The following is a 24,701-nucleotide window of genomic DNA, read 5'->3' on the forward strand; positions in this document are numbered from 1 at the left end:
GTGTGTGTTTGTGTGTGTGTGTGTGTGTGTGTGTGTCTAAATAGATTTTAGTCACATATTTCAGTTTTCACTTATTTTCACTTATTGTAGTACTTTTAAGTTAAACTAAATAAAAATTAGAAATATTGCCCAACTATAGATGAAATAAAATCAGTTTATTTATTTAGTCAAGTCAAGTCAAGTCACCTTTATTTATATAGCGCTTTTAACAATACAGATTGTGTCAAAGCAACAGAGGCTTAATAACAGCCAGTTTGAAGGTTTTGGGGACATATCCTAATGACAATGATGAATTAATAATAGTCAGAAGAGGATCTATGACTTCTGGAAGCACCTCTTTTAGGAGCTTAGATGGAATAGGGTCTAACATACATGTTGGTTTAGATGATTTAACAAGTTTATACAATTCTTCCTCTCCTATAGTAGAGAATGAGTGGAATTGTTCCTCAGGCGATCTATAGCAAGCTATCTGATGTGATACTATAGCTGACGGCTGCATGGTTACAATTTTATCTCTAATAGTATCGATCTTAGAAGTAAAGTAGTTCATAAAGTCATTACTGCTGTGCTGTTGGGAAATGTCATCACTTGTTGATGCTTTATTTTTCGTACATTTAGCCACTGTATTGAATAAATACCTGGGGTTATGTTTGTTTTCTTCTAAAAGAGAATAAATTTTTCTAAACATTTTTTTAGAAGATTTAAATTTTTTTAATATTTTATTTTATTTCAGTTAACATTTCTTTTGTTCAAGTAATTAATTCTTTTATGGTTTTAGTTTTATTTAGTGATATAACCCTGTACCATATACATTATACAATGGGAAAAGTATGAACAATTTTTGCTCCTAAAATATATATATATTTTTTTTTATGCAGCTCTCAAAAGAACATGGTGAATATTTCTATAAAAACCTATACAGTACCCAACCTTCAGATAACACTTTTATGTGAGTGTTTTTATAGTGTTGGTTGGTTGGGCTGCAGTGTAGATGTCTCCAGTAGTTATGGACGTTGTTATGCAGCAGCTCTGGCTGGCTCCATTTCTCCATTTCTCCTCATCTCCATAGAGACAGATGGCAGAGGTCAGTGAGATCACACAGCAGGCTCTTTCAATGCTATATAAAGGCAGAGCTCACCTGTGAGCCAGGTATCACACAGTCTCTCTGTCTGAGAGGTGTGTGTGTGTGTGTGTGTGTGTGTGTGTGTGTGTGTATTCATATCAGCTCTACCAGCCTCTCGCAAAAGTGTATTTGAGTGTGTCTTTTATAAGACAACAAGGTCTCAGATGTTTTTCACAATGAAAGCATGTCAAAGATATAAAACAGATTCAATCAAACTCTATACCATATACTTATAATCAAAAACCGCTGACTAGATGACAGACACTGAGTAAAATGAAGCCATATGCAGTATGCACTATGCAGCTGTTCTTATACTGAATCTCACTGATGTTTTTGCTGGTAAATCACACTTCTGCTATTCTTTCTGCATTTACAATGGTTCGTTTTCAGATTCAGCCAATGTCATGTTAATAATGTTGCATATTGTTAGACTTATGTATTAAATATATTTAAATAGAAAATAGTTATTTTAAATTATAATAATATTTTACTATTTTTACTGTATTTTTGTTCAAAAAATGCAGTCTTGGTGAGCATAAGAGACTTTCAAAAACATTAAAAAACCTTACCAACCCCAAAACTTTGAAGATAGTATACAGTTTGCCTTTGACATTCGGCACTATTTAGAAACTCTCTCTCTCTCTCTCTCTCATTTTTCTTTGTATATTTTTTCCCTTCTTCCTCCACCATTTCCCCTTCCTTTTTGTGGCTCTATATGGCTTGGCAACAGTCTTAGCCATTCTTTTCTAAAGCTATATGACAATTTTACCCTCCCTTTGTGTTGTTGTCCAGGCTTTAGGGTGATGTGCAGAGCATACGTTATCTCAAAATAACAGTAAGACAGTGGATTTTTACATTTTCTGTAAAAGAATGTGACTGTTGCTTGCCTGTATTGTCAGTGCTAAGGTACTGTGGGTGTTCGCCAAGACATTGCCATGAGGTGTTCAGAGCAGGAGTTTAGCATATTGCTAGGTGGTTGCTAAAGGGTGTTTCAGTTAGCTCCCTTGTTCAGACATTTCTACAGAACTGCACTGGAAGTCATATTATAAGGTATCATTTACATTTGTCTATAGCACAAACTGGATGAGTTCAAGGGAAGGGGGTTGTTTAGATGTCTAACCCCTTGAGCAATATCAATAGTGATTATTGCCTATAAAAGCCAGTGATGCCATAACTCATCTGTTCATCAAAAATGACATATTTAAACATTTTCGTAAAAATGATTTCCTTGTGCACTAAATGGCGTGAATAAAATGCCCTTAACCTCATTTCCATTGCGTGGATTCATGAATGTCGACTGATGAATTTGCACATTGTTTGTCTTCAAGTAAATTAAAACCAGCAGATAAAAAATGTTAAACAATGTTAAACAATGACCACAGGGGGTCTTTAAAAGAACCGCTTTAAAATCTAAAGAACATTTTGTGCATTGAAAAGGCTCCATTGAAGTTAGAGTTTCTTTATGGAATCATAGATGTCAATAAAGAAGCATGTTCTGTCTTTTTTCTGAAGAAATTGTGATATATTGTCACTCTGGAACCCATTATGTGAATGAAAGCATGGCCCAGTGGCATCTGTGCTTTTTAGCAGTGAGAGCGGCTGTGTTGAGTCTTTTTCAGAAATGCAGGGTACACAGGTACAGACACATATGTGGGACAGTGCTCGCTTAAAGGCAAAAACTGTCATGACTACAAGCTCACTGCCATCAAACCGCATGCCCTTTGACGGCTGTGAACCTCAGTATTCAGGGCCGTGTTGGATGATGTCAAAGACTCCATTAGTCAAAATACTTGGATGCGTTTCAACAGGGAGGAAGCTGCACATCTCTTTACATTCATCTTATTAGCAAGGAAAAGTCTGCCATCTTCCGGTAGAGACTAAAACACTTATATATAGATATGCATGTCATTGCATTAATGAAAAACAAAATGCAGTGACATTCAGACATTTTTAAGTGTGCCAAATGTCCAGATACATCTTGGGTTCATATTTCTGACCAACAACAACAACATTCTTGTCTGAGGTGTCTTTAGCACCTTTCAGATCTCATCAGGTCTCTTTTGTGTGCAAAGCCCTTTTAAATCTTGAATTCAAGGCTCAGGGTCTCACATCTTGTGTATGGACAAATCAATGTCATTTATTTTAATTTATAACAACCCAAACAGATGCAATCAGTCTATTCTGTTCAGTGATATCAGAGCTGAATGGTGCATTAGCACAACCTTGTGCATAAACTTTGAATATACCCTAATTTGTTGTAAACTGAGCTGCTTAAGAAAATAACATGATTCACGCTGTGAACTTTTTAATGCATGAAGCGAAGTACTGCAAAACCTTTTATCACATTAACTTGACACAAACTTGCTCCATGTCATCTCATGTGGAAAAAACACACTCAGAAATAATATATTTAAAGGTGGCATATGATGAAAATCTGACTTTTCCAGGTTTTAAGTGCTATAATCAGGTCCCTGGTGCATCTACCAACCAAGGAAACGTGAAAAAGATTAACCTAGTAACTTTGTTTTGGTAAGCCTTTTTCTGGTTTTTTTATTAATATATATATATATATATATATAATATTTTTTTATTAATATGAATTCAAGGATCCGTGTTTTATGTGTGAGGACAAAAGTTGCTGAACATTTTATTTACGTGTGCATGCAAACTGTCCAATATATAATGTGCATTTTATAGTCACTGTAGAAATATTTAATCCCAGGAACCTTTACAATTATTTTGAATAGGTCTGGTGTCTGAGGTGAGTTCAGTTTCAGGTTTGCTATGACAGTCTCTGACAGAAGGGTGAGTTTTAATTGCTCTTGTCCAGATATTCCAGATTAGGGGCATCCAGACGCTGCTCCATGGCCTTGTTCTTGCCGAACTCTTTGAGCATGTCCATCACCTCGCTCTGGTAGACATCAGGTGTCGGCTTAGCCTCTGATGGGAGGAAGACATGTTTAGAAATGTGTGCAAATTCATATTAGACCCCATTTACTTATTATATACACATTCCTGGTCTTATTGTGCATGACACAACAATGCACACATCATTGCAAAGAAAACATCAATGGACAAAATACAAGTCAAACACACTATTTAGATTTCATCTGAATGCCCGAGCAGAGCTGCAAACCATTGTTCATCTCTTCTATCTGTTTAGTTTATCCGTTCATTCATACCTGTTGCCCAGTAGTAGATGTCCCAGTCATTGCTGGGTTCATTGATGAGTCTGTCGTACTGCTTTAGCTGAGGTTCACTCATTGTGTTCAGGTACTGCTTAGCAAAAAGGCTGGTAACAAAAACAGTCAGAGTAATTCTATATTATATAGTAATAAGTATTATGCTTAATAAAACAATAAGCCCCAAGAAGCCATGGTTTACAGTGAATTTATAACAGCTAAGGGGCGTTGTTCGACACGACGCGAAGCGGCTTATTGCTTTTATAAAACGGTTATTCCATATACGTCGTTAGGTTTCACAAAATAAAACAGAGCAAATAAAGTGTAATGATATTAATAAAAACAGTATTCTTCCACCAAACAATGTAGTTCCTCAGAATCAGTTGTGGTTGCAACAAAGTGGTTGCCAAGCAACAGACAAAGTAAACAAAGGTGTATGTTTGTAGAGTAATTTACAACAGCTTCGAACGTGGCTCAGCCAATCAGAATCAAGGACCGGAACTATCCGATTTATAAATTTGGTTTTAAACTTAAAAAAAGGTTAATAATAACGGTAACACTTTACAGTAAGGTTCCATTTGTTAACATTAGTTAACTACATTACTTAACATGGACTAACAATGAAAAATACATTTATTAACCTTAATATATCAACATTTACTAATAAACTATTTGAATTAAAAAAATTGTACTTATTATGATTTAATGGACAAATACATCAAAATACACTAAATTAAAATGAGAAATGTTACAACTACCTAAAATAAAAAAATTTAAAGTCTTTTTATGGTTTTAGTTGGAATGGAATGACTATATTTGTAAATAGTCGGCAGTATTCAGTGTATACTGCTCACTACAATTCATCCTGAACATACTTAGATACACTCAGACAATATTATATGTTGTTGCCAAGACTTTGCCTGCTTGAGTAAGTTTTGCGGTCTGGCATTTATCTAAGACGTCTTCTTGACCTGCAGACCTCAGAAGGATGCAGTTCTCCAGCATGCCTCTCTTGCGGCTCTCGTACAGCAGTCTCTTTCTCTTGATGTCCAGGGATTCTCCTGTCCTCTCCTGCCACGGAGGCAGTGGGATCTCAATGATGGTCGTTCTGGGGCATCACCGCGGTATCCCCGAGAAATCACTGTGGTGACAGCTGGACGCAGTGATGTCCGGCAAACAGAAAGAACAACCTGAGAAAATATAGTTTTGGTTAACTTATAATAACCCTGGTTTGTTTAAAAAAAAAAAACATACAAAACAGTAGGTCTCAGGCGGTGAAGAATCTGTAACATTACATGTTCAATAACAAGTAAACATACCTGCTCAGGACAGTGTCTTCTGAAAAAAAAATCTATGTAAACTAGTATAAAAAAAGAGTGAAACTGGTCTTATGTATAAATTCAGAGTACAGTTAGTGTTGTTAAAGCTGCAGTCCGTAAATTTTGCCTCTTTGTCGCCATCTGTTTGAAAACCTGGAATTGCAGCTGTGCGGGGAATAATCTAGCTTGCGTGGGTTGTGCTCCGGCGCGGCTCCAGCGCGGATGAATCTAATGTTCTGAAGAGTATAGAAAACATTATTATAAGCTAACCGTTGTGAATCGGAAACAAACGTACCTTTCGTGCGACAGTTGCTGAAAACATGTTATCTTGCAGTATCTTAAGTGATGTGCGACTGATCAGGTGTTTGGCTGACAATTTTTCTTATTTTGAAGGAGAGTTTAGGCAACTGTTTCACAGTCAAAGCGCGCGCAGCGGCCGCCATGTTGGTAAGGTCAATATCATTTTCTTATTTGAATATTATTTGAATGTTGCTTTGAATAGTTCTTTGTTTTCTGTGTCGTGCAGATATTTTAACCTTCGAGTTTGTCCTTGACTACTTGACTGGCACGTGTTTAATAAAGGTAAACCAATTGTAAGCTACTGTTTGTTTCCTAGGGATTGCATTTCAGTGAGCACTTGTGAAAGCAGATGGAAGTTCACAGCTTTATGTCAATTTTTAAAGGAACAGTGTTACGAATTATAAACAGTAATTTTGTCCCATATTATTTACATTTGCTTTACGTTTATTATACGCATAATTAATAAGCAAAAACCTGTTTAATGTCTGAAAATAAATAAACTTTAATTACATTCCAAAACGTAAGGCTCACATTTTTACTCCTTACAGTTTAATTTTTCTTCAAAATCCAAATTACATATAAGTCAGAAGTCAGAAAGAGCTTTATTGCCAAGTATGTTTACACACACTTCCAGTGCAGAAGAAAGTACGGACACACATAGGAATTACACAGTAGAGATTAAATAAAACACTAATATAAGAAAAACAGAAAATTAAATAATGCGAAATAATACATAAGTAGAAATACAGAGAAAACATATACTTTATATATACTTTGATTCAAGTATTACTCATACTTAAATAGGCTACGAATAAATTTATGTTCAAATACATTTTCAGCAACAATTCTTTTGGTATGAAATATACTACTACCATTTTTTTCTGTTACTATTTTGGTTTAATTAATTTTATTTCAGTTTTTATTTCCAGTTTCATATAACAAACCTTTTGGCAAGGCAGTATTTCTAATGTTCATTTAATGTTTTTCCATCTAATATATATATTGTTTGTTTTCAGCTTTATTTTGATTAACAATATTTTTGATGGTTTTGGTTAATGATAAACGTTTAATGGCAAACACTTGCCAGATGTGTCAATATGAACCATTGTTACACAGTAAAGAGCAGCAAAAATTCTTATTAAATCCTCTTTTTGTGTTCCAAAGAAATAAATGACAGTACACCCATTTGGAAAATAATGAGGGTAAATAATAACAAACTGCATTTTTCAGGCTAAGTATTATTTTTATCAGATTTTTTTTTTTAACTCAAATATCAAAACTGTAGAGTTGATAAAGCAGATGCCCATTAGATTTCCTCAATGTTTTGATAACACCAAGCTACCTCTAAGTTATTGTGATATGTAATGAACCACACAAGAGATACATTTCAATCTTTATTTAACAAAATGCAAATAAACAAACATACAACATCATAAGTTTACTTCAGATATAGTCTAATGAACCAGCCATGCCCGGGTCGAAGCGCATGCCTGTGTGTCTTCCATTAGGATCAAATCTTTGAAAATATGAGGAGAGGCCGAGTGGGATTTTCATCTTCAGTTGCACAGAAAGCTCCTCATTTCTCCAGCGGTGCATAATTCAACAACTTCTCAATGAGATCCACGTGAGCCAGAAGCATTCGGCGACAGCAGTATCTCTTCAAACCCAGAGCGTCAAGAGCATCACTGTGAAAATGAGCAGAGTGAGATTCAGTTTTAAGCCACTCTTATCATCTGAAGCATGCCGAGAAATCAAACCCAAGTGGAAATTTCATGAACTCACCCTTCTGTATACTCTGCTTGAAGAAGACCTAAATATGCCTCCCATTTGTTCCCAACAATCTTCCCACAAGTGAAGCAGCGAATGGGGATGATCATGGTAAAGGACGAGAGGACTGAATCAAAGTAAAAGTAAGCATTTATTAGAAAACACACACACACACACACACACACACACACACACACACACACACACACACACACAGGGTTTCCACGGGTTTTAACGAGACAATTCCAGTTGTCCATGACTATCGGATAAGGATTTCCTAGCAGTTGCTGGATTTCCATTTGTATGTCAGATACCAAGCTTTTGAATTAAGATAAACAACGTTTTTATTATATCAATTAATTAATATAAGTGTCTCCAATAAGACTTTCAACAGACAATTTTATTCTGCAGAGATATGTAAATATGACCTATTATAGAGAGAGACGAAAACGATACAAAACTCAGTAACAGATGTAGATACACATGTATTGTTGCACTTCTTCACAGGAGTAAGTTAGCCTACAGATTTACAGTAAGTTAGCACTAAGTTACATAATATGTGTAATAGAGCCGTTCAGCTCAAGAAAACTTCCTATGAGAATCCATAACTAAACTCTTAGAAATGAGAGCAGGTTATTGTTATTATTCAAGATGTCAAAAAAAGTGTAAGAAACGTTACCTGAACAGTCTCGCGGGCAACACACGTTCCTCTCTAGCCGCTCGAAACAAACGCATACAGATGCGTCACTTCCGCGACGCGTGAGTCAAGTGCGCGCGGGCGGAAACGTGGTTATGAGGAGCGTTCCGCGAGAAAATTCAATAATTCGTGTGAGTTAAAGGGGTCATATGATGTTGCTAAAAAGAGCATTAATTTGTGTATTTGGTGTAATGAAATATGTTTATGCGGTTTAAAGTTAAAAAAACACATTATTTTCCACATACTGTACATTATTGTTTCTCCTCTATGCCCCGCCTCGATTTTTACAAAGCTCATCGGTCTGAAAAAGCGAGGTGTGCTGTGATTGGCCAGCTATCCAGTGCATTGTGATTGGCCGAATACCTCAAGCGTGTGACGGAAATGTTACGCCCCTTCCCATACTGTTGATTTCGCTTTTACAACGAAGCACACAGCGTCTTCACGACATGGCTGCAGCAACAACAAAATTACAGTGAGACTAAAAGTTACGCCTTCTTTCTTTGCTTGAACATTTGGGCACGTTATGCAAATCTTCCCACATAGTGATGTAGACATGTGGGGGCGTGTTAGAACGAGCCGTTTTAGGTAGGTGTGGCTGACTCTGAACTTTTATAAAGAATATCTCTTTGGATTTGAGACTTTAGTCTTTGCAACTTTACAGATCTTCTTTATGCACCAAGAACTTGTAACACTCCAGAGAGAAAGGACAAATTGAAATCGCATCATATGTCCCTTTAAAGTCACCAGATCTCTCTAACAACAGATGAAAATTACGCAGTTCACATAAAATTATATTTTAGCCTTTTACGCTTCTTTTATCCAGACATGGGGTTTTCAGACGTTTGATGCCAAAAAATTCTAAATAGAAATCTTTTCTAACAATGTAATTTAGTGATAGTTATCACTTTTTATCAACTTAACACATCCTTGAATAAAAGCCTTCATTTCTTTAAAAAAAATAAATAAATAATAATAATTACTGACCCCAAACTTTTGAATGGTAGTGTATATTGTTACAAAAGATATCTATTTTGAATAAACACTGTTCGTTTTAACTTATTATTCATCAAATAATCCTGAAAAAAGTATCACAGGTTCCAAAAAAATATTAAGCAGCAAAACTGTTTCCAATATTGATAATAAATCAGCATATTAGAATGATTTCTGAAGGATCTTGTGAGACTTAAGACTGGAGTAATGATGCTGAAAATTCAGATTTGATCACAGGAATAAATTACATTTTAAAGTATATTAAAATAGAAAACCATTATTTTAAATTGCAATAATATTTCACAATATTACTGTTTTTTCTGTATTTTTTGTCAAATAAATGCAGCCTTGATGAGCAGAAGATACTTTTTTTTTTTTTTAACATTACAAATCTTGAACTTTTGAACAGCAGTGTGTGTGTGTGTGTGTGTGTGTATGTGTATGTGTATATGTATATATATATATATATATATATGTATATATATAACTATACAATTTTTTTTCTTTCTCCTCTCCTTGTCCTTTCTTTCAAAGTACTGCCCACACTCCAGTCCAGTAGGTGGCGGTAAATGCACCTTTCAGTTGGTTTGCCAACCGCCAATAAAATGAAAAGAAGAAGAAGATCGTGTGCCTTAGGCTGGCCACAATAAAAGGCCACTCTAAAATGTGCAGCCTCTGTTCAGACTACCGGCTGCGAATACAGTGTTGCAAGCCTGAAGTGTATCAGATCGGGTATTAACCGTTACATCACAAAACACAACATCATAAATGATAAAGATTTTAAATCAAGCAATATAATTCATTCAAATAAATGTAATCTTACTGCACTACTTAATATATTTGTCTGCTCTGTCTTATTTAAAGCGAGTAGAATGCCCGTCATTTTTATTGTTCTGGTCAAATATTGCAGAGCAAATATTATTAACATCTTTAATATGTGAATGCTGGCAAATGACCATGGCATAAGCGGGATAATCAACAGCTAGCTGTGCATTAAATGATTTGAATGCACTTCTTCGCCTCCACGTCGTGCATTCAATTCGTTTAATGCACAGCTAGCCATTGATTCTCCCTTATACATAATTCTTATATTGTTTCATTTTATTTTTGTTTCGTACTGTTAAAAACCAAGGCTGCCAGTAGAATAAAATAATTTCTTAGTGTTTAAAACTAGGGCTGTCAACAGCATAACAGAATAAAACAATTTAATGAATTTAGAAAGCAGTTGAATGTAATAATGTAAAATTCAGCAAATACTAACTTAAAACATTTTTGTAGGATTGCAGCAGGACTATCAAATCAGTTATCAAAATCATTCATGTTTGTAAGGCCATTGATGGTTGATTTTTAACCCTTTGATTAAGTATTTTGCATCACCTCTGACCTTTATATGTTTTTGTTGTTGTTTCACCTTTTTGCAGAAAGGAAAAAGCAAAGAAATCTGTCACACGTATGAAAAAAATTGGATTCAAGTACTGAATTCTGTCTAAAAATAACCAGAGGGAAAAAAACACACAGAGTCTGGGAAAATATGGTTCATTGTCCTTTAATAAGGTCATCAAGTCACAAGAGAGCCATCTTGTTTTAATTCACACAAGGAAGAAAGGCAGCAGGCGAGGTTGTGTGCAAAATAAATACATATGGCAGGAGGAAAGGGGCCACATTTAACAGGCAAACTTCATTAGAACAAACAAATAAAATCATAATCACTCATCATTACCACCACCAAGACAACCACCATGTTGCCACATCCTAATTCACATCATTACCATCAGTATCACAACTAATACACAGTCTTCTTTCTTTTAAATACAGAGTTCTAGTTGAATTATTGCATTATATACGCACTTTAAAGAAAATGTCATTTTCTGTAACAGTATGTCATGTGACGTGTGGGTGTATATTGTTTGTGTCTGCATGCATTTAGGGATTGTTTTGTGTAGCGCTCATAATAGTGTAACAGCGAAATTGAAGCTGTTGGCCGAGAGCCGTCATAATCTACGTTGCATCTATGTTGCATCACGCATCTATTTCAATTGGCCCACTTAAGAAAATCGTCAACGTCGTTCAAACAAGAAACTAAGATTTTGAAATGGCACAGATGGTCTACAGTATGCAATTCACAGGCAAGATTATTGAATTACTGAATCACTTGTTTTTGGTTGATGGCAAGTGATGTCAAATACAAAATGAACCCATATAATATTTGAAATAACTGAGATTTTCTTTACATTTCTACACTTTCTCTCAACAATACAGGCCTAACTGTAATAGATGTCAGTGGCTTGATATGTAGCTATGGATTTGCACAAGCATTTGATTATGAAACCAATTGCTTTTATTGGTATCAAGACACAAATAGCATTTAATTTCCATAAAAGACAGAAAACTTCTGTATTTTTAAACTTGAATCATGCATCTTAATGTTATTGTATCTTACAGTTGGCAGTTATGGATTTAAGTCCAGCTTGAAAAACTTAAATATTTTTGGATAATTGGTAATATATCAACATTATGGCATGGATGAGGATGTTTTTGAGCATCAGCCAGCAGGCAGAGTGACTTGGATGAAAGTTTTGGTGTAAATGTGCATTGGCTACAACTGCGTTGAATGTTATATGAAAAGTGTTTGGCCTAAATGCATCTCTAGCTTGCTTTAATAGCAGGCAGGAACGTCACCACAAGCACTAAAATGAAAGTAGAGCATAAAATTGAGATGCCTAGTGACTAGGGTGACCATGCGTACTAATTTTCCAAGACGTTGCCTGGCTGGGATTTGTAAATTGCCTAAAATGTCACGGTTTTGGATGTGTTTTTACTATTGACGTGTTCTACAGTCCTCACACATTATATTTGCATTGCTTTGACCGTTCTTTGTAGATCCCGCCTTCTCGTGTGCCACGATTGGTTGATTAAGTACAATGCCTGCACGCTATTGGTCAAACTACTTTTTAATTATAACTTTCAGCAAGTATGAAAACAATAGGAAAACAAAGCCAAAATCCGGACATTTTAGGCAATTTAGAAATCCTGGCCAGGATAAGTTCTGGACAAAGAGGATGTATGTTCACCCCGCTAGTGACTCCCCAACCCTTTATATAAACTTTAAATAGTCTGTGAACTAATCAACCCCGCTGTTTAACAACCAATCATAGGCCTTGGGTCAGTTTTTCTTGGCTAATAAGATTACGCCCACCAATACAGCTCCAAGTGCTATGACAGCTCCTCCAATCAGAAAAGGCTTTAAACTTTCTAAGGCTTCACAGCTACATCCTGCGGACTCCGCCGCCCCCTGTTGGTTGGTTGCTCCATCTTCCGCCGGATTCTCGGGTTCTGCGGGTTCAGCAGAGACGGGGTCTGGCTTTGGTGGTGGCGGTGCCTCCTTCTTCTCTGCTTTAGAGGCAGACTTTGATGCTCCTTTGGCTTTTGCTTCCATGTGGGAGTGGGATCAAGGGGTCAAGGAGTCCTGCAGGTTTTCCTGAGCTTTCTTTTGGAAATAAAATTATAATGAAGAGGGAGAGTTTGAGGTTCTAAATTTCTCCATGTAGCCCACACAACTGTTCAAAATTTGGGGTCAGGTATGTTTTTGAAAGTCTTAACAAGGTTGCATTTATTTGATTAGAAATACAGTGAAAACAGTAGAAATGTGAAATATTATTACAATTTAAAATAACTGTTTTCTGTTTTAAAATATTTTAATTTAATGTATTTAATTAATTTATACCTGTGATGCAAAGCTGAATTTTCAGCATCATTCCTCCAGTCTTCAGTGTCACACGATCCTTCAGAAATCATTCTAATATACTTATCTGCTGCTCAAGAAACTTTTCTTATTATCAATGTTGAAAACAGTTGTGCTGTTTAATATTTTGTGCACCGTCCGTGATATATTTTTCCCAGGATTTTATTTATTAATAGAAGGTTCAAAAGAACAGCAGTTATTTGTAACATTATAAAGGCTGAATTTTGAAAAGGCTCATATCATTGTTAAATGATACAAAAAAAATAAAAAGTACTGACCCCAAACTTTTGAATGGTAGTATATGTAAAAATGATATCCACAATGTTAAAAGAATAGACAAAAATTTAAAAAAATTAAAAAAAAACACACACAAAAGCATATGCTGGTAAAATTCTAATAATTTCACATTTTCTCATATTTATTTCTTTATAGTTTTTTCTTTACAGCAGTGGACTGAACTAGCATTATATGAAAAAGAGCAGCTGAAGAGTCTTTAAAAATTCTCCTTTTGTATTCCACAGAAGAATGCACATGGGTTTGGAATGAAAAAAAAAATGTGAATATGTCACCCAAAACAGAATTATATCACATGAAACATTTGAGTATTTGACCTTGATATGGCAATGACATTAGTGTATATGCAGTGGCCTACTGACTGTCACATGTTGTATTTGCTTGTATTAGACAGCCAAAGGGCAGCATCCATTAGTTGTTGCTTCCTTAAAAACCATGGATGCGTCTTTTGTGCGTAGAAGCTCTTTTTTAGAGTATGTGGGACAAAAGTGACAAGTAACTCTTAACAACAGTCATGTAGCTTACAGATGTGACCTTTTGCATCCACCAAACACAATGAACTATGGTTCTGAGGCATTAAACATGCATAGTTAATCTGCAGCATACAGACATATTCCTGTTAATCTGCATGAGTCATACAAGACCGGTGGAGGGGAGGGGAGCACTGTACATTAAAAATAATTAAAATCACAAAAAAGGACTGAAGCTATGCAGAACCATGCAGAGAATGTATAACCTGGGAAGATGGATTAAAAATATCATGTGATGGATGTGATTTCTGTAGTGATGCTGTTATGACGGCTGCACAGGCCACAGCAGCGCAACACATTCTCTTCCAGTTCTGATGGATATACGTCTGCTCAGAAAGATAATAATGGATGGAACATACCTTCTTTTTGATGCCTTGTAACCCTTGCTCACCTCTTCCTCTTTTCAAAGAAGGGTGGAGAGACGGAGGATGAGAAACCAAGAGATAAGCTCTGCAGGAAGGCCTGAATCCGTCCTCAAGGAGAAACAATCAAAGGAAATGGAGTGATGGAGGACACAGCAGCACGAGGTGGAGGAGAGGTGCTGGGATGTACCACTCTATCAGTGAGAATAGGGGGGAGTGCAGCTGGGGCGCGTGTGCTTTCGTTCGGCTTGAACTGGTGTAATGGTTGTTGCACTGAAATTTTATGTAATTATTGACGTCATATAGGTGCCACAGTCTGCAGCAAACACAGACAGTTACTGTCCTGGGGCAAGCATTCCTTTATCAAAACAGAAGATGCATTTTTGGGGAGTGCCTAAACAGGTTTTACCTGAGCAGAAATATTTTACAAGCTCACTTGCGTTGTAATGTCAGTCATGCGTTACGTCAAATTCCCACACACCTCAAAGACTGTTTGGTATGAACCTGTTTATATCATAATTGAAGAGACAGATCATGCCCTTAAATAAATATAATTCTATCCATCTATATCTATCTATCTATCTATCTATCTGTCTATCTGTATATATATAAATTATCTATTTGTCTATCATCTATATATATATATTCTAGTATATAGTATATAGCAATAGTATATATTCTGTATTAATGTATATAATCTATCATCTATATCTAACAGTAGGCTATATATTGTGTTTATAAATGATATATCTATCTATCTATCTATAATATGCAATGACGTATTTTATAAATGTATTTACTGATTGATTTGTTTCTTATCCATTGGCACTCTCTGCTGATTACGAAATCTTAAGATATTCAAGAAATGACGTCGTTCCGCCCAGCATACTATGTCGGAGGAGTCTCCTCTGTATTCACTAAAGCCCGTCCCAGCTGTGGCCAGTGGTTACTAAGCAGCGGAAAAGCGCAGCGCGGTACGTCAATAGCGCAGCGTCACTTACGGCAACCAATGGATGACGTGAGATACGCCAGGAGCGCAGGCGCGAACCGGGATGCGGGTCCAGTATGCGCAACTTTAATGGAGAATCGCAACGACGTTGCTTGTATGGAAAAAAGATCGTGGCGAAGATATATACAGCAATCAATCTGACTGGGACCTGCTGCTGCGGACAGACAGTGCGGGACCTGGACTACTCAGTTACTACGCGGAGAGGGACTGTCATGACCGAGCCTGGGGAATAAATGTTAGATTCGTGTGCGCGTGAAGATTTTCGCTGTTTGAAGGGAACATGGAGCGGCTTCTGACGCGACGCGCGCTTGGAAAGGCGTGAAAATATCCGTGACGTTACTGCGGAATGTCACCGAAACTGAGACGATCGGTATGAAATAAAAAGAAATCCGTTTCTGGACAGAATTAAACACATCCTCACTGCTTCATGTGTTCGTGTGAATGCAAACGGGACGCCGCATTAACGGAACTGTTGCTGTTCTGAGACCTGTGGCTGGCTCGGAACCGTGATCTGGGTCGGTTCTGCGGTTCGGCTAGTGTGTGTGTGTGTGTGTGTGTGTGTGTTTGCGGAGGATGGGAGATTTAAGAGAGTCCATGCAGAAGAAGGTCTCGGGAAGACGCGCTCACACTACAGGTGAGTCTCTGTACGGGCGACCCATATGATAATTCACCATGGTAACCGCAGTTTCCGCCAGAAAAGCGTACGTTAGATACCAAATTTACAGTTATTGCGCTAACGAAAAAAAACTAATGTTTTTGTTTGGATTTTGTACATGTATTGCGATTCTTTGAAGCACCTCTGAGTACATTCAGTACTCTGGTATTGTCATCTGTCTGTGATTGTGTACAACACAACACTTGACCACAGTAACTACCGATTAGAATATCATTATATTGTTATCGCAACGAAAATTACCATGTTTTTTGGCATATAGCATGATACTACTGTGGTATTCTTTAAAGTACAGTACTTTGAGTATCTAATAGCATGGTAGGCGAATATGGTAATCATTCTGTGCAATGTTAAATTACTTACAAAAGTACCGCGGTATACATTTGATGCCATAGTACTGCCACGGTATTTGTTTGTAAGTCATATCAGAGCTCCTTGATATTACCATGTCTTTAGATATGTACCATGGTCTTAACATGGTGTTCTTGGAAGTACGTTAGATCCTTTAAATAACATCTATGATTATGGTAATCATCAGTTAAACTTTTACCATAGTTTCATATAGAATATGAAATACATAACTCATAAATCCATAACAGAATGTCATATTCAATACAGTTATTGCACAGAAAGTACTATAGTATTTTCAGGGTTGTTTAAATGTGCTACCATGGTGGTTCTGTAGTATTCTTTGTTTGTACCTATGTATTTTGCCAGGAAATATTGATACCCATTGTTCATTTTAGTCATTTTTTTAGGTCATACCTTGTAAACCTGTATGAATAGCAATGCGTTTATGAAAGAAGAGTTTTGCATTGCTGCAGGCATGTGAGCACACCCAGCATTTCTGGTTCATGACGAAGTAACGACAGTATATCGTGGTGAGTTAGAGGATGTCTGTCTTATGATTCTTGCTCAGGAAGTCTGAGCTTCTTTTATATTTGACAGCGGTATTGCAGATCTCCATGTCTGCAGCACACACATGGCAAAAGGACAGTGAAGTTCAGAACCAGAGGCTTTTAATTCTTAATGGACAGGTTGTGGTTGTATCTTCGAGGCTGGATGAAGCCCATCAGTGGTTTGAAGGGGCCAGCAAATGCATGCTCGCTGCGAGAGGAAATTGCTGTTAATTACTGAGTGCAGCTTTTTGTATGGACAAAGAGCATGTTTTAGGATCATTTTGTTGATGTGTCAACCCTTGAGCTGTATTTGAAAACATTGTCGACTGATTATGGGATCTTCAGTGGAATTGGCCGATGTCATTATCTAGTGTGCAAGGTGGCTGATGACTGATAATAATGGGAAAATAAGTTGCAAATAAGATGCACACAAAACTGCTGCTAAAATGAAAAACAGACAATGAGTGCTATCTATTGATGACAACTGTTGAAACTAGGCAGAATGATTACTTTAATCGAAACTGATGCAGATATGGCCAAATATCAGATGATTAATCTGCTGGGCAGGTATATATCATTTTATCACTAATGTGTGCTAATGTGCATTTAAAGATAATCAAAACTGACCTTACATTTTTAGTACATCCTGATCTTAAATACAGTTTGGCTTTGAAAAATATTATTTTGAGAAACTATCCTTCAGGTGTGGCTCCATTCTCGCATGAAAGCCCACCTTTTTCAATCTAATTAATTCTAGATGGATAAAAAGTCCCACCCTACTGTTTTTTTTATTTTTCTATCATGCATTTCTTGTGAAAAGCGAAGGGCCAACTTGTTTATGTTCTGCTAGACCGCCTTTCTACTAAGCATATCTTATTGGACTGCTCTGCTTTTAATGCAAGTACAACAATATTATTTAGTAAGATCTCTTAAGGATTTGTTCAATAAAATTCTTCCACAAAATGTTTTTATCCTTTTTGTTAAATTATTTTGTTAAAGAGATTTTTTTAAATCATATATACATTTCAAAACACCTTGTGTAATTTTAATATATTGAATTTATTTATTTATTTATTTTTTGTATGTTTTTTTTTTTTTTTTTTACAACTCAACTGGAAGAAAATGTACGATGCAGCTTTTGGTATTGAATTTACTGTTACGTAAATGCATCACATTGTGGAAGAAAATGTTATGAAAACATCGTTTCATGTTCTCAAGGCTGCCGGATTGATAATATTTTAAACATGAACATATATACTGAAAATATCAAGAGTTAAAATCCCCAAATCAGAGCTTTTCTCTTGCTGATTGTGCAATTTGCTGCAACTAATTCTGCCAGCAAACATTCTCCATGACGAACTGTAATAAATCCAAACGCGAATCTCGAATATTTTATTTGCGATTATGGCTCCTGAATAAATGCATTTACGCCACGTCTGTGTGACAATACAAGGTCTTCTTTGTTGTTTTCACTTTTAGGAGAAGCTTCTTAAGGTTTTACCAGTTTTCTTAAAGGTGGGGTAAGCGATTTCTGGTAGCCAATGTTGACATTTGAAATCACCAAAACAAACACGCCCTTGTTTTTTATCCGCCATCTCTATCTTTCTGTCGCTCGGCTCGGCTAATGTCCGTCCTGTGCACTGAACTCTCTCTCCTCCACATCATGAGTAGACACGCCCCTTACTGCTGATTGGCTACAAATTTGTTTTTCTAGTCGGCCCGAATCCGTTTTCTAAAGCGTTTTTGAAAAATCGCTTACCCCACCTTTAATGTAGAGATTGTGTTAATGTATGTGATAAATGTACTAAATAATTGAACCATTATCCTGCGACCTTACTTCTCCAGCATCCCCCATGACGAACAAGCAAAACAACCCTATTCTTCAGACAGATGCTGAATGTCTTGTGTGGTACTGCATACTGAGGTGTAGATGGGGTCTTGAAATCGCCTCGAGGCTCCATTTGGCCTTCAGAAGCAGGCTTTCCTCTCATGAAATCTCCAATATTGGACTGTATTGAACACGCTTGCGATAAACCAGTCAAGCCTCTCACAGCATAAACAATCGTCCGATCAAAGGATGTCGTTTGTAGGATAATACAGTTCATGAAGAGTAATTGTTATTTTGCCCTGAATCTTTCCAGTCTTTTCTCACAGTGATGCAACAGACAGACTTCAGCAAGATTGCAATGCTCTTCCTCTAGTACGTCCTGTACTGTGATTGCAGAAATATTGATTATAGCAATACTAATTATAAATAAAATGTTTATTAAATGTTATTTTTCTTTATATATTAATTATAAATTATACATTTAGTATACCTAAAACTTAATTTAAATGTACTAAAAATAAAATAAAAATAAATTTCAATTATTAAATAAAACTCAATCATATTTTTTAGAGCAGATGGAAATAGAGAAAGAATCACTGGTTCTGTAATTACTGCCATTGGGCCTTATTAATGAAACACAAGCAGAATGAAATTTTGTGTAAATATTTTGTAAAACAATAGATTGAGTGCAACAATTTACATGAGAATGGTTTATGAACGATTCATACAAAAATTTGGTTGACTCATGTTTCATGAATGAGATCCAATGTTAGTGTTTGATCTTAAGGTTAGCAGTTCGCAACCTTTTTCCACATTTGCAGATCTGTGTTCTGATAAATCATTGATGGCGTGGAATATGTCGTGTGTATATAATATCCAGTCTCCGCAATATAATGTGCCACAAACATAAGGTAGTTAACTAATGTTCTCCGAAAGTGTTCTCCATAATACAGCTCTCTGCAAGAACAACGAAAACATTTTACCCTCAACATCCTGCAGTCTGTCACCAAAAAAAATAAAAATAACATCAAGAGATTGCATGTGGCCTAGAGAAATATAGCGGCTGTATTGTTTAAAATTGTATTACATTCTGTAATACATTATTGAGCAATGCGTAGATCTTCAGGGCTCACGTAACTTTAATCACAGCTAGGCCTGTCACGATAACAACTTTTTGTTGTGCGATATATTGCCCCAGAAATAATTGCGATAAGCGATATTGTCATTTTAAAGACCATTTTATGCCACTGAATATATAATCATAATGTAACAGCATAATAAGGCAAGAAGGTCTACACACTTCCAAATGACAACGAACTTTTAATTTTTAAGAATATTTAGATCATGGAAATTAAGTATCAAAATATTAGATACCTTAAAAAACTTGAATAAATAGTAAATAAACATTTTCTAACAAAAAGTGCAAAGTAACGAGTAGAAAAAAATAAAAATGCACAAAGAACTTGTATGGAGACTTTTCTCATCTACAGATTTTTCCCGGACTTCTTTTCTCTGTAAATTAAGGGTGCACACTATTGCTGAAAAACACAATCACTACTTAGCAGTCAGATGTCCATATGCACAAAGGCACAGATCCCTAAACAAGAAAACTTTTTTTTGTAGAGGAAGCATTTTTTAAATTTGAACTAGCACCGACTACACCGCGTTGCCAAAGACACAGGCGCAAGTGGAATGCAAAAAACATGGTGACATTAATTTTTAAGTAAATATAATGGGCGATATATTGCGTCACCAAAAATTATTGAAGTCATGTACATATATTGCGCGATAAGTCGATATATTGATTATTGCGACAGGCCTAATCACAGCTCTTGCTTGATGTCTTTTTATGATGCTGAACCATGCAAAAGTCCATCTCTCTGAATAAAAGACAAGTTTAATAACATAATTGATTGCGTCCTGAATTCCTAAAATCGAAATCTAGTTGCTTGACCGATACAGGCCCTTTAATGTGGGTCACTTTCATCTGTTCTCAGGTCAATAGGTTGAATTTAACAGTCTGTTTCAGCACATTGTTCATCTCACAGCGTGAACCTATTCAGGCAAATCTGTGTTTTATTTTAAACTAATCATCACCTCACATTGATTAAAATGGATCCCGATTATTCAGGATTCCCATCGGTGCTGGCTCTTCCATCTCCGGTCAGGCTTTTCAGTCAATGTCTTGAGTTATAAAGTGATTCATGTATGAATCAGTTCATTGATTGTCATTTTCTTTGGTGTTATCGTCATGCATGTGTGTGTGAGTGCGTTCATGATCGATAAAGCTCCTAATAATAGTTGCAAAAATATTCTTGTGCATTAAGTAGAACAAGAGCCCACGCATTTTTGCATTCTGTCTGCACTATTTTGTTATTGTTTGTAAATTTTTTTGTTTACACATGCGTCAGACGGACGTCACAGATCATTGCGTTGCAGCTTGCTGTTTTCACGTATACATAGTAAGTGTCACATTTTTATGACACGGTATTGTGGTTTAATTTGAGCTGTCTGTGTTTCTATTTTCTCCCAAACAGTTTATGTGGCATTATGTTCAAAAATAGACCCAGAAGCAAGTGTTATAAAATTAACTGGTTTAGAATAAATATTGTGTGCCGTTTTACTGTCAAAGTTAATTTTGTTTTGTGTGCATTTTATTTGCTGTCATTAATTGTTCAGATGTTGTTTATGTTTGTATTTTTTATATTTTTTATAAATGATAATATGCATAAAATAGCCTATGTATGTATAAAAAAAATAACGTGTATAATCATCTCATTGTAAGCTGCTACAGGTTTGATTATAGTCCGCTTAGGAGATGGGCAACAAACACTGTGAGACCAGAAAAAATTGTAAAATATTTTCTCATCACTTCAGGCTGCTTTCATTTATGACTCATTTGGATGAGGTGTTATGGATGTACAATCTCATAATACAAGCATTAGCATATCATTCATATTAATAAGGCCACTGAGTGAGGCTGGATGTACTTCTACAAGCATTTCACAAGCTATTATTTTGCTATCTAATGCACTGACATTCACATGTTTTCAAGTGTGGCTCATGCACTTTTCGGGGGCCTCTTTAAGTGAGCGTCATGTTATCCGACCGATGCTTAACTGAGGCTTTATCAGGATTGCATGACACTGAAATCATCTGAAACCTCATCTTACAACAGGATGGTTGTTTGAAATATGTGTCATCTGGCCATGAGATTTTCTATCCTCAAGTGCAGTTAAACCACACCAGCAGTAGATTATTTGATGACGAGCCGTTTGCATAGTCATCAGGCAAATATTTCTGTGGAGGCGTGGCAGTCTGAAGGTGACTGACAGGCCACAAGACTCATTCTTGAGTTACAGACAGCTACACGTTGTTGCTAATTTGCACACGCAGTAGAGAGTTATTAATTTTTGTGGCTTTGCTTCTGGAAGTATATTTCCTTTTTATTTTCTCCATAGGAATTTCTAACCAAACCAACTAGCTCAGAGATAAATCATAGCGTTACAACCTTTAATTTGATGCAGAAGTATTGTGCAAATATTCAAGCTTGGTCATGTTTGAAAATCAGAAAAAAGACAAAGGCACAACACATTTAAATGAGATAATGAAGCGCAGTGAATGATGTAAACGAAATAGAAACAACAGCACATGTACAGTGTGATAAACTATGCTATGCACTATATTATACTATACTTTTACTTCGAGCCATGGATACATGTTAAAAATCTGTATATTTTATTTTTGTTGTTAAATATTAAAAAGGTTAAATTTATAAATAATATATATATATATATATATATATATATATATGCGCGCGCACACACACACACACACTCACCCCTATATATATTTATACACATACTGGTAAAACATGTATAGCCTGAATGCACTGTAAGTCGCTTTCGATAAAAGCGTCTGCTAAATGCATGAATTATTAATTATTATTAAATTATATTTGTTATGATAATATAGAAAGAATCTATACATCTAATATCATCTCAGTGAAGATCATAGTAGCTGTGTCTTGAAATATTACTCTATGGATAATGCATATGGTTATCATCCCATCAGTTTCATTTGCTGCACCCCCAAATTGAGATGATGTGCTGTGTATCCCAAGTTGAAGTATTTTTAACTTGATGTGACGTGCTTATGTCAGGAGACGCTGGAAAACAACCAAAGACGTCTGTCTGCCGCATGTGTACAATGACTGCAAAGTAGCGCATGCAGAACGCAAGAACATGTCCTGTGTGAATGTCTCCAGAGTGCTCAAAGGCAAATATTCAGTCCTACGATGAGTAAAGTGTTGATACAAGGAGCCAGCATGAAAGCAGCCAGCTGACTGTATCCTGCTCTGCTCTGTCTTTCTCATTCTCCTTGCCACACGCTCAACACTTTTTTCCCCTGTCATGCCCTATTTATTTTTCAACACACTGTGTTCCACCCCATACTCATTCCTCGGCATGTCAGTACATAATCCCTCATTTCCATTATGAAGTCAACACTGTATTTGATCGTTTCAGGACCAAATGCTGAATTTTTCTACTTTACAACCATCTTCCCAAAGTGTTACCTTCAACCCATCCATTCTGTCTTTTTTTTTTGCCCAGCGTATCAATTATTGACCAGATTCGACCACATGTCTATTTTTTTTTCTCACCTTCCTCTCAGTTCTGATTTTGTTTTGCATTCAGTCTCTCCCCTTATAAATCATTTTAAGTTACAGTTAGTCACAAACATAATGATTTTTTTTCCATATAACTTTTGGCTTTATAGATGAACTTAGATGAGATAATGGCACATTTTCTAGAGTAGGGAACTTTTTCAGAGACATTTTCCATCACTTATGACTATAAACGATCACAAACTTCTTTATTAAATAACTTAAGAAAATCCTAAAATGTAAAACATTTAGTTTAAGCTTGTTTTTATTAGGCCTGTGTTTGTCAAAGAAAAATATACAGTATTAAAATAGTTAAATAAAATGGCTAAATTATTGGCATTGGGATGGTTCAGATTAGGAATGTTCATTTTAACCGGTTAACTGACCGTAAAAATTTTGACCGATTAATACAATCAGTTAAACGGTTTAAAAAGTCTTTTTTTTTTTTTTCCAGTAATTTATCAAAATATTTAAAAAGGTTTGCTGCATGGTTAAAATAGCCTACGCTACGCGTATAAAAAATGTGTTTTTCAGGGGGAAAAAACATAAGTCATGTATAAGTCGCATTTTATTATTTCATTCAGAAATAGGCCTAATGCCGACGCGAAATGTTTACAAACATTGTAATAAACACTGTAAACATAGCTAGGCTATTTTAGTTCCCCTCACTCCACAACAAATCATTTCAATTAACAGTATTTAGAAAAGAACAAGAATTAAAAATATATGAAGCTATAGCAATATAAACGACAAGCCAAAACTAATTCATTTAGGCTAAAACGAAACTGAAACCAACGTTGGGTCTCTCATTCCACACAAAATCAAATGTTTCCGTATTCGCGATGTATTTGAATGATTATTATTATTTAATTATTATTTATTATGTACTTCACTAGCGTTCCAATATCCACGTAAAACAAAATGTTTTGCATAACATCACGGCAGTACTGTGATAACACTTAACGGCACAGATTTTACATATTTTTCACTACATTTTCTTTTACTACATAGTTTTTTTTCCATATGTTTGGTTGACTCTATTTTATTATGATAATGAATAGGCTGCATTGTCAAGGTAGCAATGCTTAACTGTGTGCGTGTATGCGGCACCGGCACAATCATTTGAATTTTTTCCTTCTAACAGTGGAAGAAACTACTCCTTTTAGTCATAAAGATAATCGGAATTGTAAAAGGAATTGCCTTTATTTGTGTACATTCACAATAAAAACAAAACTTTGTGCTTTTGTAAAATAAGCCTAAAGAAAAATAGGATGCCACTTTCTGCCGTCTGTTTCCTTTCGCGCAGCACAAAAATTAACC

General features: G+C 35.8%; 3 protein-coding genes across 5 annotated transcripts in view; 1 reads left to right on the forward strand and 2 right to left on the reverse strand.

Moving 5' to 3' along the window:
* Window positions 1–3,737: 3,737 nt before the first annotated feature.
* Window positions 3,738–6,254, reverse strand: LOC107662296 (succinate dehydrogenase assembly factor 2, mitochondrial). The gene is given in 5 exon segments (XM_074186911.1): window positions 3,738–4,063; window positions 4,306–4,415; window positions 5,285–5,411; window positions 5,414–5,495; window positions 5,920–6,254. Coding segments are annotated over 5 exon segments (474 nt in total). The 5' UTR covers window positions 5,947–6,254; the 3' UTR covers window positions 3,738–3,935.
* A 1,051-nt stretch (window positions 6,255–7,305) lies between these two features.
* polr2l (RNA polymerase II, I and III subunit L) lies at window positions 7,306–14,444 on the reverse strand. Of its 2 annotated transcripts, none has more exons than XM_016452272.1 (3): window positions 14,304–14,444; window positions 7,707–7,818; window positions 7,306–7,609 (listed from the first exon to the last, which is right to left on the reverse strand). In XM_016452272.1, exons 2-3 carry the CDS (start codon window positions 7,799–7,801, stop codon window positions 7,501–7,503), a joined length of 204 nt encoding a protein of 67 aa, XP_016307758.1. In that variant the 5' UTR covers window positions 7,802–7,818; window positions 14,304–14,444; the 3' UTR covers window positions 7,306–7,500. The 2 variants fall into 2 exon arrangements, with proteins under 2 accessions (XP_016307758.1, XP_016307757.1); XM_016452271.1 differs by lacking the exon at window positions 14,304–14,444 and adding an exon at window positions 8,371–8,458.
* A 927-nt stretch (window positions 14,445–15,371) lies between these two features.
* The window catches only part of dagla (diacylglycerol lipase, alpha), a 44,405-nt gene continuing 35,075 nt past the window's right edge, over window positions 15,372–24,701 (forward strand). Inside the window, exons 1-2 of one of the 2 annotated variants that reach the window (XM_016452243.1) lie at window positions 15,712–15,750; window positions 15,877–15,949. The gene's annotated coding sequence lies outside the window, so the exon portion shown is untranslated. Of the gene's footprint in view, window positions 15,950–24,701 lie in introns of both variants that reach the window. The other variant, XM_016452242.1, reaches the window with a different exon arrangement.

Source organism: Sinocyclocheilus anshuiensis, unplaced genomic scaffold (genome assembly GCF_001515605.1).
Source record: "Sinocyclocheilus anshuiensis isolate Anshui unplaced genomic scaffold, SAMN03320099.WGS_v1.1 scaffold579, whole genome shotgun sequence".
NCBI classification, from domain to species: Eukaryota; Metazoa; Chordata; class Actinopteri; order Cypriniformes; family Cyprinidae; genus Sinocyclocheilus; species Sinocyclocheilus anshuiensis.